The sequence below is a fragment of the Ahaetulla prasina genome, chromosome 4 (assembly GCF_028640845.1).
Source record: "Ahaetulla prasina isolate Xishuangbanna chromosome 4, ASM2864084v1, whole genome shotgun sequence".
Classification (NCBI taxonomy): Eukaryota; Metazoa; Chordata; class Lepidosauria; order Squamata; family Colubridae; genus Ahaetulla; species Ahaetulla prasina.
In genome coordinates, this window is record NC_080542.1 from 71632892 (window position 1) to 71648565 (window position 15674).

Here is a 15674-nt window from a genome sequence, read left to right on the forward strand (position 1 = left end):
CTTTTATCAGCAGGAGAGGATGAAGCATTGATAAAAAGCATCTTCCCAACTCTTCAGGAGAGGCTGAATGATTACGCAAGAAGAAATTGAACAAAAATGCTTTTTATTTTCTTCTTGAAAAAATATCCTACATGTAGAGTTCTGGTCATATCAGTTGAGAATCTAAATCATGTTTCTTTTTCTCTATTCATATTTCTTTGCTCAATTTGTTTTTCCAACTCTAGAAAAAATGTTTTTATGATATAAAAAAACAAATGGTTTTACAACACAAACCAAAACTGAGATGGGTTTTCAATGCCTCTGCTTAACACTTTGGGTTTTAACCTGTAATCTTTTTGTTTTTTCACCTTCATTCACACATTAGAAATGTTGTTTGGGAAATTCTTGAGTAAAGTATTTGATTGGTACCGATACAAGATAATATTTGTAACTCAAAGTTGAATTGTGGAATCCTTGGTGCTTACTTATTTTTTTCCCCAGACATTTCATTACCCAACCAGGGAACATCATCAGTACCAGAAGGGAATCAGGTTTGCTCTATTTTTTTGATATACTAGTGGCTTGCCCTGTCAGTGTTGATGGGAATGTTCTTAATGGTTTCTTGAATAGACTGTTTTGTACTATTAGCTTGCTTGTCTGAGTTGGTAGTTCTTTGATAGGGGTATTGGTTGTTGATCTGGTATTAATCTTACTGTTAATTTCTGTTATTTAGGTATTGATTGCTTGGGTGCAGATGTTTCAGTCTTTCAGTATCCTTTTTGGCTTTTAATCATCCCCTTTGAATAGTATATCTCTCTATATGCTTGTTGGCAGCTGGTTTTCTAAGTGCCAGGAATTCTCTAGCATTTTTGGACTTGGCTTGGTCAAGGATGCTGTTTCCCAGTTGAAACTATGGTAAAATCTGTCCACGTGTTGTGAAACTCTTCATCATGTCTTCTGACTCCTAGCTGGTGTTCATAGATGCACTGTTAGCTTTCTGCCTGTTTGTTATCCTACAAAGTAGCCATTTCAATCCATTTGATCCCTATTGCGGATCATTCTTATTTTTTCTTCTGAGGCTGTTGGGTTGTGTCCCCCCCGCCCCGCATTAGGATGTTTTGGAGGGTTTTAGTTGGTTCATGTTCTACAATTATTGTATTTTTCGGAGTATAAGACACACTCTCCCCCCCCCAAAAAAAAGAGGGAGAAAATTTGGGTGTGTCTTATATGCCGAATGTCGCCCCATCCACCCGCCAGCCCCCACCCTTTTGAAGGCTGCAAATGTAGCCTCCCAAACAGAAAGCCTCTCAAACAGCCTCCAAAAGGTCCGTTTAAGAGGCTGACTTTGCAAAGAGAAGCTCCTTTGCAAACAGAGCTTTTGAAGGCTGCATATGCAGCTTCTCAAACGGAGAACCTCTCAAGCAGAATTTTTTCTTCTTATTTTCCTCCCCCCAAAATAAGGTGTGTCTTATATTCTGGAGCGTCTTATACTCCAAAAAATATGTTAGGCTATGTTGTTGTAATAGTCTGAATGTCATCTCAGAAAGTATCAACAGACAAGCCAACCATCAACAGGCACATAGAGATAAGCGACATCTACATACCATTCCACAGTTGATCAAAATGTCAGAAAGGAAAGAGAAAGACCAAAACACCTCAATTTACATTAGTGAATATTTTTATTTTGTACTACATCATTACCTAGACATGTCTTAGATATTTTATTTTAAGCTGCTGGAGCTTTAATAAATATTGTGGTTGATGATTGTATTTCCTTTACAATTACCATTTTTAATTTACAACCTCTTAAAACTTAGCTTCAAGATTATATGAATATAATATACAGTAAATATTCAAGCTGAATTCATTTGTACATTCTATCTGGTCAATTTAGTCTTTTCTTTTTTAAAAAAGTAATATGACCATACATGGACAAATCCTCATAATGTACTACTTGTTGGAAGCCAGCCAGAAAACTATTGTAAATAGCATCAATCCTCATTACAACTTCAAATGAATCATATTTAGTTTTAGAACTAGTCTGTGGGGATTTAGGAAAAATAAATTAGCTCTAATCTTGGAATGCAAATTTTTTCACAGTAAGGTTATTTTCCAAAAGGTTATTTTCCCATGCACTCTATTTTAAATAAACATGGATCAGATTCACAGACCATGTCAGATTTGTAAACTTAAAGTTGTCTTATCCTTTAGAAGTTGTCTATTTGATGTATTTTATGAACAGCTTTCTATTATTTTTGTTTCATGGGAAGCAGAGATGTTTAAAGTGATTTAACTTTAACCAAGACACATTTAAAGTACAAAAGCATGAATCCTTCCATGCATAGTCTAAAATAGTCTAAGTATTTCAACTACTGTGTTTCCCCGAAAATACGACCTACCCCAAAAATAAGTCCTAGTTTGATTTTGGGGGGGGGGGGTGTAGGCCTAATATAAATCCTACCTCAAAAATAAGGCCTAGTGAAGGACTGGGCATGACAGTACAGGAGGCAACCCTTCCCTTCCCTGATCACCTCATGGCAGGGCCGGGAGCTGCCTCTCATTCTGTCTTTCTGGGCACCTGGAGGTGTTTCTGTTGCACTCTTGCCAGCCCCAGCCCTGCCCGCAGTGCCAGGCAACTTCGCAGCCGAGGGCCCCTTTCTTCTGCAGCTCACCTTGTGGCTCTGGAGGCGACCATGCTTTGTGCTCTGCCAGGCCTGGATCTTGCTCAGGCTGCTGCTATGATTAGGCAGATGACACATTGGAATCGGTTGCACCTGCTACTCCTGGCTTTGTGGGGCCTCATCGCCCACCTAGCTGTGCTGCTTTCACCAGTCCAACTGGACTGCTCCTGCCTGGCATGGGGCAACTGGGTCCAGATCTCCAAACCACCTCCCCCTTCACCAGCGTTCACGCTGCCCTGTGCAAGCTCCGTGGTGGCCCTGCAATGGGACGGAGGAGGAAATCACCCCTTCCTCCTTTGCACCCCAAAATCTCATTTTCCCTGGTCAAGCCCCCAACCTGCACTCTTCACTGGAGCAAGATGTGGAACACAATGTTACCCATGGAGGCCTCCCACTGCAACGCTCTGCAGGATCTCAATGCTGAAGGCTTCGGATGGAGCATTTTGGGGATATAAGTCTGTGCTGGTCTGAAAGAAAGGATGGTCTCCCTCCTCATTTTCCTGCCAATCGTCCTTTCCTTGAGTCTAGCACAGAGACGAATCCCAAAAAGACTCCGTCTGAAGCCTCCAGCCTTACAATCCTGGGATATGTGCTGGGATATGTGCTGGGCTCAAGCAAAGGGTGATTGGCAGGAAAATCCCCTCCCCCATTTTCCTGCCGATAGTCATTTCCTTGAGCCCAGCACAGATGCCAAAAGGCTCCATCCGAAGCCTTCACCCTTGCAAACCTGGGATATGCATCTGGGCTGGGCTTAAGGCCACACTTCTTGGAGCCGGCGGCAGGAGGCATGAGGCACAAGGGATGCCTCACTTGGCCTCCTGATCAACTTGCTGGTACGAAAAGACTGTTCTTAAAGGGGGCATGAGTCGTTGGGGCCTCCTGCCGCTTTTGCAGCCTCAAATCTCTGCAAAAAAATTTGTGCTTCTTGGAGGCGGCAGCAGGAGTGTACCTGCAGATCAGCTGTTCCGCGGACCAAGCTGCTGGTAAAACAAGCAAGGAGGCGCAAGGGGCAGCTCGCTCCCGCTGCCTGGTACATGGGGAAAAAATAAGACCTCCCCGAAAATAAGACCTGGTGCTTTTTTTGGTGACCCAGTCTTTTTTTTGGGAAAACATGATAGTAGCAAGATAATTAAACATTGAAGAATTTAAAAAATCTTAAACCTAAAATTTACATAATTACAAATTATTAATTTTAAACATGGTAATGTATTAATATCAATAAATAAAAGCCACAGATCATAGAAAGATGTTAAAATGTTATTTCAAGCTATAAAGAAACTGAAAACAGTAATATTATTCTAGCCAAATAGATTATAATAAGAGTAGTGGACTAAATGTAATAATAATTTTTGCTCAGACATTTCTGAATCATTGTAATCTTGACTGACAACATTTATCAGGATTGTCTGTCAGTAATTGCTTCTTTGAATTCTTTTACATTCATGTTTATGTTGTCATTAGTAATAACATCAAGGTATTTTGTTTTCTGACACTCTCTTTTTCATTAGCTTCCATTTCCTATACATTAGCCTTTTCTCCTCCAATTAGTCCTTGCCTTCATATTACATGTTTGAACTATTTAAGCATTAATGTCTATGGAGATTCTCAGTCATCCAGGTCATGGTTGGTCCCAAAGGTGCTTTCTTCAAAAGGCAACTGGATTTTCTCTGAAGACATTTCACTTCTCATCCAAGAAGCTTCTTCAGCTATGACTGGATGGTGAGAAAGAAAGTTCCCAGCAACCATTCCCCACCATCCAATCATTCCATTCCCCACCATCCAGTCAGAGTTTTAGGCTTACTCTTATGTTTCTCTCCCAGAGATTCCATCTCTAGGTTTCCTGCTAACTCCTTCAGCTTCTCTTCATTTCATCTCTTTTTCTGGGTTTCTAGGCTTCTTAAGAGAGAATGAAGAGAAAGGACTATGCTGGAAATACTGCTTAGTGTGACTTAACTCCTCCTGGATCAGGTCAGCAGAACACCCTTTTCTTTACTGAGGGAAGAAAGGATCTTCTGCTCAGTCCTTTCCCAGAGACCAGAGCTCCATCAATAACAGCAATCTCTCTTCTTCCCATCTTGGATCTTATATAAAGGGAAGCCACTATGGACTTTCTTCTCCCTCCCTGACCAGGAGCCAACAACTTCTCTAAACATTCACGTAACAAACACAACTATCTCTCCAACCAGATTCAATAGTCAAGTTTTTAAAGGTAGCCCTTGACTTATCACAATTGGGATTGGAACCTATATCACTAAGCAAGACAGTTAAATGAAGTGCACCCAATTTTATTATTTTTACATTTCTTCTGCAGCCATTGAGCTGATCGCTGTGATCACATGGTTGTTAAGTGACTGGCTTCCCCACTGAAAGTAGCAAATAGTGATCATGTGACCCAAGGACACTGCAATAATCACAAATACATGCCAGTTGCCAAAGCATCTGAATTTTGCTTAAGTTCTCTACAGATGCTGCAACAGTAGTGGGATTCGACCGGAAGCGTCGTGGCAAGACAGACGGGTAAAAGCGAGCTCCACTGAGCTCTGCGAATTCCTGGGCTGGCAAACCGCCGTTTAAGGGGTCTTTGGACCAGAACTGTCCTGTAGGTACGATGAAGAAGGAAAGGCACCTCAGATGACCAAGAGGAACTGGCAAGTTCCTCGGAGGTCAGAGAAAAGCTCTTCGACTCAACGGCGGGGGCGGGGCTACGGCAGCCATCATTAACTTGGGTCAACCGGGCCAAGATTTTGAGCAGGAGCAGTGATTTGGATGGAATGTTGAAGCCGGGTGAGTGAACACCAACTCACAAGAAAATATTTTAATTTGACATTTGCAAAAAAAATCTTTGGCAGTGGAATAGCGGCTAAACTAAGAAGGATTGTAAACACAGCAAAATAAGAGAAATGGAAGCATTTACCCAAAGACCCAAAAGAAATTTGGCTTTTAAAATTGAAGTGGAAACCCCTCAAAAAGAAAGAAAAAATAAGGAAACCTTTAAATATAGTTGGAAAATTTAGAGACTTTTAAATCTGCTGCTAGAATATAAAAAGAAAAAAAGCTGGGGGATTTAGAATTACAACATGGTGAAATCACTTTGATTTTCTTCTTCCCCTATGAGTTGGATTTAATTAAATTGGGACATAGACTTTAAATTGAACTAATTGGAACAGTTAAAAAGTTAAAGCAAAACAAAGCACGGCTCTAAGCAAAAGAAACAAAATGGATACCTTCTTTAACTGTTGATTAGAACTGTGGATTGGAAAGAGACACCCTCAGGAGGAAGAAAAAACTACATTGACTAACATTTGTTGTGGAAAATTCCTCTACTGGAGTGATAAGGCTGGTAAGAACTAAAAGGGAGGACTCTGATAATAAAACAAGAAATACAACCCCGAAAATACAGAACGGCGCAGGGAATAACAGAAATGATGAAAAAGATGTATATGACTTTGAAGCGAGAAATAAAAGAAATAATTACAAGACCTTATGGAAAACAAGAACCAGAAGAATTAAGAGCTGCACCGGAACTTATAGCAAACAAAGAAATCATGAAGCAAAAGAGGCTGTTGAAAGACAATGGAAAAAATATTGATGATGAATTATTAAATGATTGTGAAATTTTAAATGAGTCTAAGGGGAGAGGTGAAGGGATTTATAAAGAAGGGGAAAATAAAAAGGGAAATAGCACAAAGAAGTTAGAAGATTACACCGGGAGTGGCAGTAATAAAAAAAATTTTTTTAAAAGGGGAATGAGGAGAGTAAATGGAAAAATATTGAAAACAAGAAGAGTAAAAAAAAATAAAAAGGGGAGGAATAGGCAAGGAGAGAAAGAAGGAAAGAAAAAATATACAAAGTCAAAGGATCAATAAAGAAAAGATAAAAATGGGGGAAGGGAAGAAAAGGAGAGTGAATAGAAATACAGGACAAGCAAAAGAGGCTGATGAAAGACAATGGAAAAAATATTGATGATGAATTATTAAATGATTGTGAAATTTTAAATGAGTCTAAGGGGAGAGGTGAAGGGATTTATAAAGAAGGGGAAAATAAAAAGGGAAATAGCACAAAGAAGTTAGAAGATTACACCGGGAGTGGCAGTAATAAAAAAGAAATTTTTAAAAGGGGAATGAGGAGAGTAAATGGAAAAATATTGAAAACAAGAAGAGTAAAAAAAAATAAAAAGGGGAGGAATAGGCAAGGAGAGAAAGAAGGAAAGAAAAAAAATACAAAGTCAAAGGATCAATAAAGAAAAGATAAAAATGGGGGAAGGGAAGAAAAGGAGAGTGAATAGAAATACAGGACAAGCAAAGAGAGTAAAGAATTTTAAGAGGAAAAAAGGAAAAAGGAGGAAGAGAAAAAAGGGGAAATAAAAAAGAATTGAAATAAATCACTGGTTGAAATATTAATGAGACTTAAAGTACATAAATATTGAGATTCTTTAAAATGAGAAAAAAAGTTTGAAGGTTATTATGGATGTATTAATGATATTGTAGAAATATGAAGAAAAAATAAGTTTTTTTTTTATTTTCTTTCTTGGATTATGGTTAACAAATTATAAATTGTCATTGAAAGATATGACTGATGTTGATGTTGAGTAGAAGATAGAAAAGAATATAATTATTAAATGGAAATATAAGGGTTTAACATAAATAGAAAAAAAGGGGGAAAAGAGGGATAATTTGATAAAAAATTTAAATTGGGTGTGAAGGATAATATTAAATTTTTAAGACTTTCAGACCGCTACCCACCGCCGCAGGGAGACGGAACCAATGCGTTGGTTCCGTCCCAGGCGCCTGATGGACCCTGAGAGGTTCCTGATGGAGCTTGGGCCGCTTCCCGAGAATCTGGCCCACGGCACGACTGAAAAGCTGGTCACGGCCTGGGAACAGGCCGCAGCTGGAGCTTTGGACCGTGTCGTGCCTTTGCGGCCTCTGACCCGGCGTCGGTCTCAACCAGCTCCTTGGTTCTCTGAGGAGCTGAGGGAGATGAAACGCCAGAGAAGACGCCTAGAGAGTGTCTGGAGATCCAGCCGTTCTGAGGCTGACCGGACACTAGTTAGGTCCTATAGTAGGACCTACCTAGTGGCACTGAGGGATGCGAAACGTTCCTACGTTTCCTCCCTCATTGCGTCGGCAGATAACCGCCCGGCCGCCCTGTTTCGGGTGACCCGTTCTCTCCTTCAACAGGAGGGGCGGGAGGACCCCCTACAAGGGCGTGCCGAGGAGTTTAACGGTTATCTATACGATAAAATCGTTCAGCTTCAGGACGGGTTGGATCAAAATTGGGTAGATCCAGACGAGAGTTCCGAGACCCGTCTTGTTGAGGTGGTTTGGGATAACTTTGACACTGTGACTCCCGAGGACATGGACAGGTTGCTGGTAGGCTGAATGCCACCACATGTTTACTGGATCCGTGCCCCTCCTGGTTAGTACTGGCTACACAGGAGGTGACACGAGGCTGGCTCCAGGGGATTGCAAATGCTTCTTTGCGGGAGGGGGTCTTTCCCGCTGCCTTGAAAGAGGCGGTGGTGAGACCCCTCCTCAAGAAGCCTTCCCTGGACCCAGCTGTTTTAGGGAATTACCGGCCAGTCTTCAATCTTCGCTTTACGGCGAAGGTTGTAGAGAGTGTGGTGACATGTCAGCTACCCCAGTACCTGGAGGAATCTGTCTATCTAGACCCGTTCCAGTCCGGCTTTCGGCCCGGATACAGTACGGAGACAGCTTTGGTCGCGCTGGTGGATGATCTCTGGAGGGCCAGGGATATGGGTCATTCCTCTGCCCTGGTCCTATTAGATCTCTCAGCGGCTTTCGATACCATCGACCATGGTATCCTGCTGCGCCGGTTGGAGGGGTTGGGAGTGGGAGGCACCGTTTATCGGTGGTTCTCCTCCTACCTCGCTGACCGGACGCAGATGGTGTTGACAGGGGGACAGAGATCGACTCCAAAGCGCCTCATGTGTGGGGTGCCGCAGGGGTCGATTCTCTCACCCCTCCTGTTCAACATCTATATGAAGCCGCCGGGTGAGATCATCAGTGGCTTTGGGGTGAGATACCAACTGTACGCTGATGATACTCAGCTGTACTTTTCCATCCCGGGCCACCCCAGCGAAGCTGTCGAAGTGCTATTCCGGTGTTTGGAAGCCGTACGGGTCTGGATGGAGAGAAACAGGCTCAAACTTAATCCCTCCAAGACGGAGTGGCTGTGGATGCCGGCACCTCGGTACAGTCAGCTGCAGATGCGGCTGTCCATCGGGGGCGAGTTGTTGGCCCCGATGGAGAAGGTTCACAACTTGGGCGTGCTCCTGGATGGTCGGTTGTCCTTTGAAGATCATCTGATGACCGTCTCCAGGAAAGCTTTTTATCAGGTTCGCCTGATCCACCAGTTGCGTCCCTTCCTGGACCGGGATGCCCTATGCACGGTCACTCATGCTCTCGTTACCTCTCGTCTGGACTACTGCAATGCTCTCTACATGGGGCTCCCCTTGAAGAGCACCCGGAGACTTCAGCTAGTCCAGAATGCGGCTGCGCGGGTTATTGAGGGAGCGGTTCGGAGCTCCCACGTAACACCTATCCTGCGCAGACTGCACTGGCTACCTGTTGTTTTCCGGGTGCGCTTCAAGGTATTGGTTACCACCTTTAAAGCGCTCCATGGCTTAGGACCGGGTTACTTACGGGACCGCCTACTGCCGGCCTCTATCTCCCAGCGTCCGGTGCGTTCCCACAGAGAGGGACTCCTCAGGGTGCCGTCAGCCAAACAATGTCGACTGGCGGCCCCAGAGGGCCTCCTCTGTGGGGGCTCCTACCCTGTGGAACGAGCTTCCCCTCGGGCTCCAACAACTATCTGACCTTAGGACCTTTCGCCGCGAACTTAAAACCTATTTATTTCATATGGCTGGACTGGCCTGATTTTAAATTTTAAATTTTAATTGTGGGTTTTAACTTTTGTAATTTGTATGGGGTGTAATGTTATTTTAAATTTTCGGCATATTTGAATCAGTTTTTTAAGGGTTATTTTAATTATGGTGTATGTTTCTGTCTGTATTTTATTTGCCTGTTCACCGCCCTGAGTCCTTCGGGAGAAGGGCGGTATACAAATTAAAACATTATTATTATTATTATTAAGAGAATGCAAATAGGGAAATAAAAATGAGAGAAAATATATTGATGAAAGCATGTAAGAAGTGTTGGAACCTAATTGGATGTGAACATGTACCTGGCCAATATTTTGTTCAGAAAAGATGTATTGTATGTTGTTGTCTGTGTGTAAAAAATAACAAAACTTTACAAAAAAAAAGATGCTGCAACATTAGCAAGTGCAAAGATTAGTTTTAAGTCACTATTTTCAATTCTGTTGTAACTTCAAATGGCCACTAAATGAATGCCCATAAGTTTAGGTCTACTAGTATCGTGTTTCCCCGAAAATAAGACCCACTCTTATTTTCTTTTAGACCCCAAAATAACACCAGGTCTTATTTTCGGGGGATATCTTACCTGCTTACCTTAGGACCACCTCAGACAGATCTCCCACACCTCAACACTTGTTGCACTGCCTGACTTCTGTATCTCCTCATGGACGGAAGCCATGTGGCACATTGCGCAGATGCTGCCGCTCATGGCAGAATGATGTGCGGTGTGTTGTGTGCCCTTGCGTGAGCGAGTGGCAGTGGCGTGATGCATCACGTGCATCATGTTGCTGCAACTGGCGCGACATGCCATGTGGCTTCCTGCCATGAGTGGCGACACTGGCACGATACGCCACACAGCTTCCTGCCATGAACGACAGCCCCGGCATGCTGCCGCTTGCAGAAGGATGCCACATGGTGTCTGGCTATGAACGGCTACAGAAGAATTCAGGCAGGTGGTGTCTGGGCGTGGGAGGCCTGGCTGCGGTGGTCCAAAGTTAAGCGGATGTGGGCATGTCTAGGGCAACTCCACTACCCCCACCTGATTTTTCACATGCATCCCATCCCACCTCGTACAACCAGACAGCGGGATGGAGTGGGTGGGGCTTAACTAGGGCTTATTTTGGGGGTAGGGTTTGTATTAGGTGCACATGCAAATATCAAGCTAGGGCTTATTTTGGGGATAGATCTTATTTTTAGGGAAACACAGTAACAGCTTTCTTAAGATCATAAGTGTGAGAGTTATCTGCATATTTAGGGTTGGGGAATATCCAGAAGGCAAACACAGTAAAAGACAAGGCATATATTCTGAGTTCTACTCATGACATGGCCTTCCAAAGTATACTCACTTGATCTGATCTCACTGACTGACAAAAAGAATTAGGATGGATTGGGTTATAGTGTCCCTTAGGTCACCATTTTATCTTCTGTGCTTTTTAATATCTACATAAAACTGCTAGGACAGGTTGTTCAGGGATGTGGGTTGTCATGCTTTCAAGATGATTTCCAGCTCTATTTTGCTTTTTCATCTAACACAGGTGAGTGGTTAATGTGTTGATTCAGTGCTGAAGAATGTATTAGATTGAAATTCATGGAATTGTCTCACCAGAAAAACTCTGATACTCATAATAGGATCATTCTGGCATCTTTCTATTTTCCCAAGCTTTTTAATTGACTTATAACTGTATTTTAATTCATAGTTTTTGAATGAATATTACATTGCAGCCTGACTTATATATTTTTTATTTTGTACCTGGTTTGATTTTAGCATATTCTCAGACTGAACGTTTTAGTCTGTTTTATTGAAAAATGCTCAGAGAATTTTGGCTAATGAACATTTTAAAAAAGTTAATTGAACCAATAAATAATTAAGATATTTCTATTTAAATCTAGCATATAAAAGAATGTAATAGAAGGTATACTTTTTCATGCAAACCTGTACAGTCTTTTTAATTCTATGTGAAGGTCCTGGGTATTCTGGAGAATACAGGTCTGTCAGGAATAATGAGTTGATTAGGGTTGATTTTCCCAATCCAGATTCACCTACCAAAAATAAAAATACAATTAGAATTATCAGATGACACTACTCATTAGGATATGTTTTCAAGGTCATTTTATTGTAATGCATAATTCATGTTATTCTGCAGTATTCATAACTATTTTTTATTTTGTAAGTTTAAAATCAAAAACAATATGCATACAATTCTTAATATGATTTTCTTGTAGGGGAATAGTTTCATCCAAATATTTAAGATTTAACATTTAAAATCAACCTTGTGACCAATTTTTAAATTTAAAATAAATTTATTAAGAAATTATTCACAAAGACAATTTCCTATCTGCATAAAGGGATATGAATTATAAGACACTATTTAGTGTTTCCCAATCTTAGAAACTTAAAAATGTATGGGAGTTGAAGATCACATAAAATTCCTAAGGTTGAAAAAATGCTGTATCAGTAATTTAAATGAATTTTTACATTTACAAGTAATCCTCGCTTTATTCATCGACTGCTCAAAATTACAATGGTGCTATGCTGCTAAAAGGCTATTGCGGCCTTTTAGCAGCATAGCGCCATTGTAAATTTACTGATGGAACAGATGTACTGATGGAACAGGCCATCTGCCCAAGATTATCCAAGGCCTCCCCAATCTATGAAATACCTCATGCTCCCCACAATTGTTTCCCCCTCCCCAGCCTGCCACGCTGGATTACTTACCTTGTGAAGATCTAGCAAGTAGTCTCCTTTCCAATCTCTCAGTTGCGTGCACTCCTCTGCAGTTCTATTTGGGCATCCAAAACTTGCCAGCCTGACAGGCTGCAGGCTGAAATGGAGATTCTGGGGGAGAATCTGGCCTTCTGAGGCTCAGTTTGGCCATCCGTGGGCCTCCCCTGGCCGGAACTCTTTCGGCCTGCAACAGGGCAGGGGAGGCCTGCAGAGGACCGAACAGAGTATCATAGGGTTGATTCACCCCTCAGAAGCTCCATTGCAACCGGCAACCTGTTTGGCAAGAATGTAGAATGGAGGCCTGAATGTAACTGCAGAGGGACGTACTTGGCTGAGAGGCTGGAGAGGAGACTGCTTGCTAGATCTTCACAAGGGAAGTGACCCAGTGCGGCAGATTGGGGGTGTGGTGTTTGAGGCCTCTGGAGGTCTGAACAGAGCATCAGAGGATTGGATCCGCCCTTTGGAAGCTCCATTTTTGCCAGCAACAATGGCAAATGGCAGGATAAATGTTGCAGAGCTCTGCGGTTGTTCGTAAGGGCAAACACCTGCTGTTACTGCAAGATTTGTAGTTTCAGGACTTGTTTGCAAATGCTGGGGGGTGCTTATCATGTAACTTCAAACGTTCGCTAAGGGAATACTCGTAACCCAGGGTTTACCTATAAAACATCTGTGCACATAATAGATAAAAAAAAATACAAGTGAATATTTAATTTGCTTTACTAGTCTTCTCAAGTAGAATAAGCTTATGAAAGAACAAGATATTGCAATTAAGCACAAGCACTTCTGCGTTTTCAGTTTTTCATCTTATCAGATAAGTGAATGCTTCCCCAAATTCAAGCTTCCTTATTCAGCTTCATAAACTGGCACATTCCACACAATGATCTACTTATATGCATTTATAAATGAATTAATTTCTGTCAAATGCTCTTATATCAGAATTGACAACTTTTTCCTATCACGAGCACATTCCCAAAATAATGTTGAGGGCTGAATTTGGGTTAGGAGAAAAACAGCCAGGAATTAAAGGGACCACTACCATTTTTCCTCTCTCTCCTCCTTCACAACCAATCAGGACATTATACCAGAAAACACTCATATTATTTTTGGTACCAGGCAAGACATAATTTCATACAACTATAGGAAAGTTGCCCATATGTTGAGAATGTTTGCTTACACTATAGCGTGGAGCAATCTCCCACCGACTCGTGCGCTCTCACAGAGTGGGACTCTTTAGGGTGCCGTCAGCCAAGCAATGTCGGCTGGCAGCCCCCAGGGGAAGGGCCTTCTCTGTGGGGGCTCCTACCCTATGGAACGAGCTTCCCTCTGGACTTCGCCAACTTCCGGACCTTCGGACCTTTCACCGTGAGCTTAAGACCTATTTATTTACCCGTGCGGGACTGGCATAGAACCTTTTAGTTGTTTTTTAGGGTTTTAAATTTTTAAATTAGGTTTTTGGATTTTAAAGGTATTTAAATTCGGGCTAAATTCAATAAGTTTTTTAATTGATATTTTTACTGTATGTATTTGATTGCTGTTTTTTATTTTGCCTGTTCACCGCCCTGAGTCCTTCGGGAGAAGGGCGGTATACAAATTAAAATATTATTATTATTATTATTATTATTATTATTATTATTATTATTATTATTATTATTATTATTATCTGAAAAAGGACTAAATTTCAAATTTAAGATTCAGAACTAAATCATATAAATTTATAATATATAAGAACCACAATTACATAACAATGGAAATATTATTTAAATACCAATCACTGGCAAGTATTATGTAAAATAGATGTTTATCTCAAAAACAATTTAATTATTTTATGAGAAGAAAATTTGGGTTTCTATTTCAGTATATTTCATTGGGAAAAAAAGACTGAAAAAATATTTAAAGAAAAATTCATAAACCAATCCTCTTTCCAATTTTTTTCTGGCCTTTTCCAAGTTAACAATGTAAGAAACATGTAAAATGTGTATCATCTTAGATTAAAAACCTACAGCCATTTACAAAACTATATAAAGAACTAACAAGTACCTGACAAATTCCTATGTAGTTAATTAGTACTTAGGAATTAGCTGATTAAATATAGTGAATCCTTTATATTAATGGAGTAACCTGAGGAAAATTAAAGAATGTTTTTCTTCAAATGAACTGATCTGTGATAAAATTATATCCCAAAATTTGCACAAAGATTAATGGACAAAGGAATTCTACAACTACAGACTGCTAATGCTTTTATTTGGGCATGTTCCTTTCATTATCCACCCTAATTATTTCACCAAAGGAATGCTAAGTGGAAATACAAGAACTTCAGGTATGGCTGAAATATCCTATTCTGCAACTACTTTATTATACTTAGAGAAACTATGCTTTTTATTTCAGTACTATGCCAGTGCTTGCAGTAGTCCTCACAGAAAACTTTTGAGAGGAAAAAGCAGAGGTGTAGATGCAGATCTGGAGGCAAGATATTGTCATTGTTTCTCTACAGTAAAGGGAGTTGCCTCTGCAATCTTGGAGATATGACCATCCCGTTTGAACAGATTATATCCACTGGTCTTAGGTAACTATTGGTTAGTCTCCAACGTTCTCCATTTAGGAGAAATGTTATTAATGGTAAAGAATCAATTATGTAATGCCATAGAAATCTGGACCCTCTCCCAGGCCCAACTATGGGACTAAGACTGAACTAGTCAGTAATGGTATGTGGACAAGACGATGGAGACGGGGCAAAGAGATATTACTTAGGGGACAATCTGATAAGAGATAGCATTGCCTACAATTCACAGTGGGCTCAGCAAGAGGCTCAGAATATACCCTTCCTAAATTGTAAAGGTGATAGCGGGAAAAATGTATTTTCAGATCTGCAAGAATCTATTAATATAGCTTTACAATGACATTTATCCGGTTGTGTTTCCTGTCTGGTTTACTTTGTAAGGCTGACATGATTATTCTCTTGGATGAGCTATATCAAGATCTGGATATAGGTAATCATTTCTTTTGGGCCTTTTGAACTGTAGCGTTCAGTATCTTTTATCATGGAATCATAATAAAATGGGATATTGTTTTGCAATAGTTCCATTCTTTCCTCAGTTTGCATTCAATCTGTCAGAGTTTGTTGCAGCACACACAATCAGACACACAATTAAATAATTCTGCAGGGGCTTCTGGTGGCTCCGCTCTCTCCGAAGGACGCCCTAAGGGCGCCCGCGCTGGGATTCTGTAAAAGCCGGCGAAATCAACGGCTGAAAGTACCTTCCCCGGTAAGGGGAAGGGAAAGAGCAAGAAGAAGGAAAGGTAGAGCTCTCTCTAGAGGCCCCGTTTGGGGAACTCGAAAGGGAAAGTTCCCTGGAATTCCTTCTGCAAAGCTCCAGCCCCAGCGTGTTTCTGC

The 15674-nt window shown here is 41.2% G+C and overlaps 1 protein-coding gene across 2 annotated transcripts in view; it reads right to left on the bottom strand.

Annotated features, from left to right (window-relative positions):
* SEPTIN7 (septin 7) overlaps positions 1-15674 on the bottom strand; it is a 96870-nt gene that overhangs the window by 41268 nt on the left and 39928 nt on the right. For both annotated transcript variants that reach the window (XM_058184227.1, XM_058184226.1), the window contains exon 3: positions 11492-11598. In XM_058184227.1, the coding sequence (XP_058040210.1) occupies positions 11492-11598 (107 nt within the window). The remainder of the gene's footprint in view (positions 1-11491; positions 11599-15674) is intronic.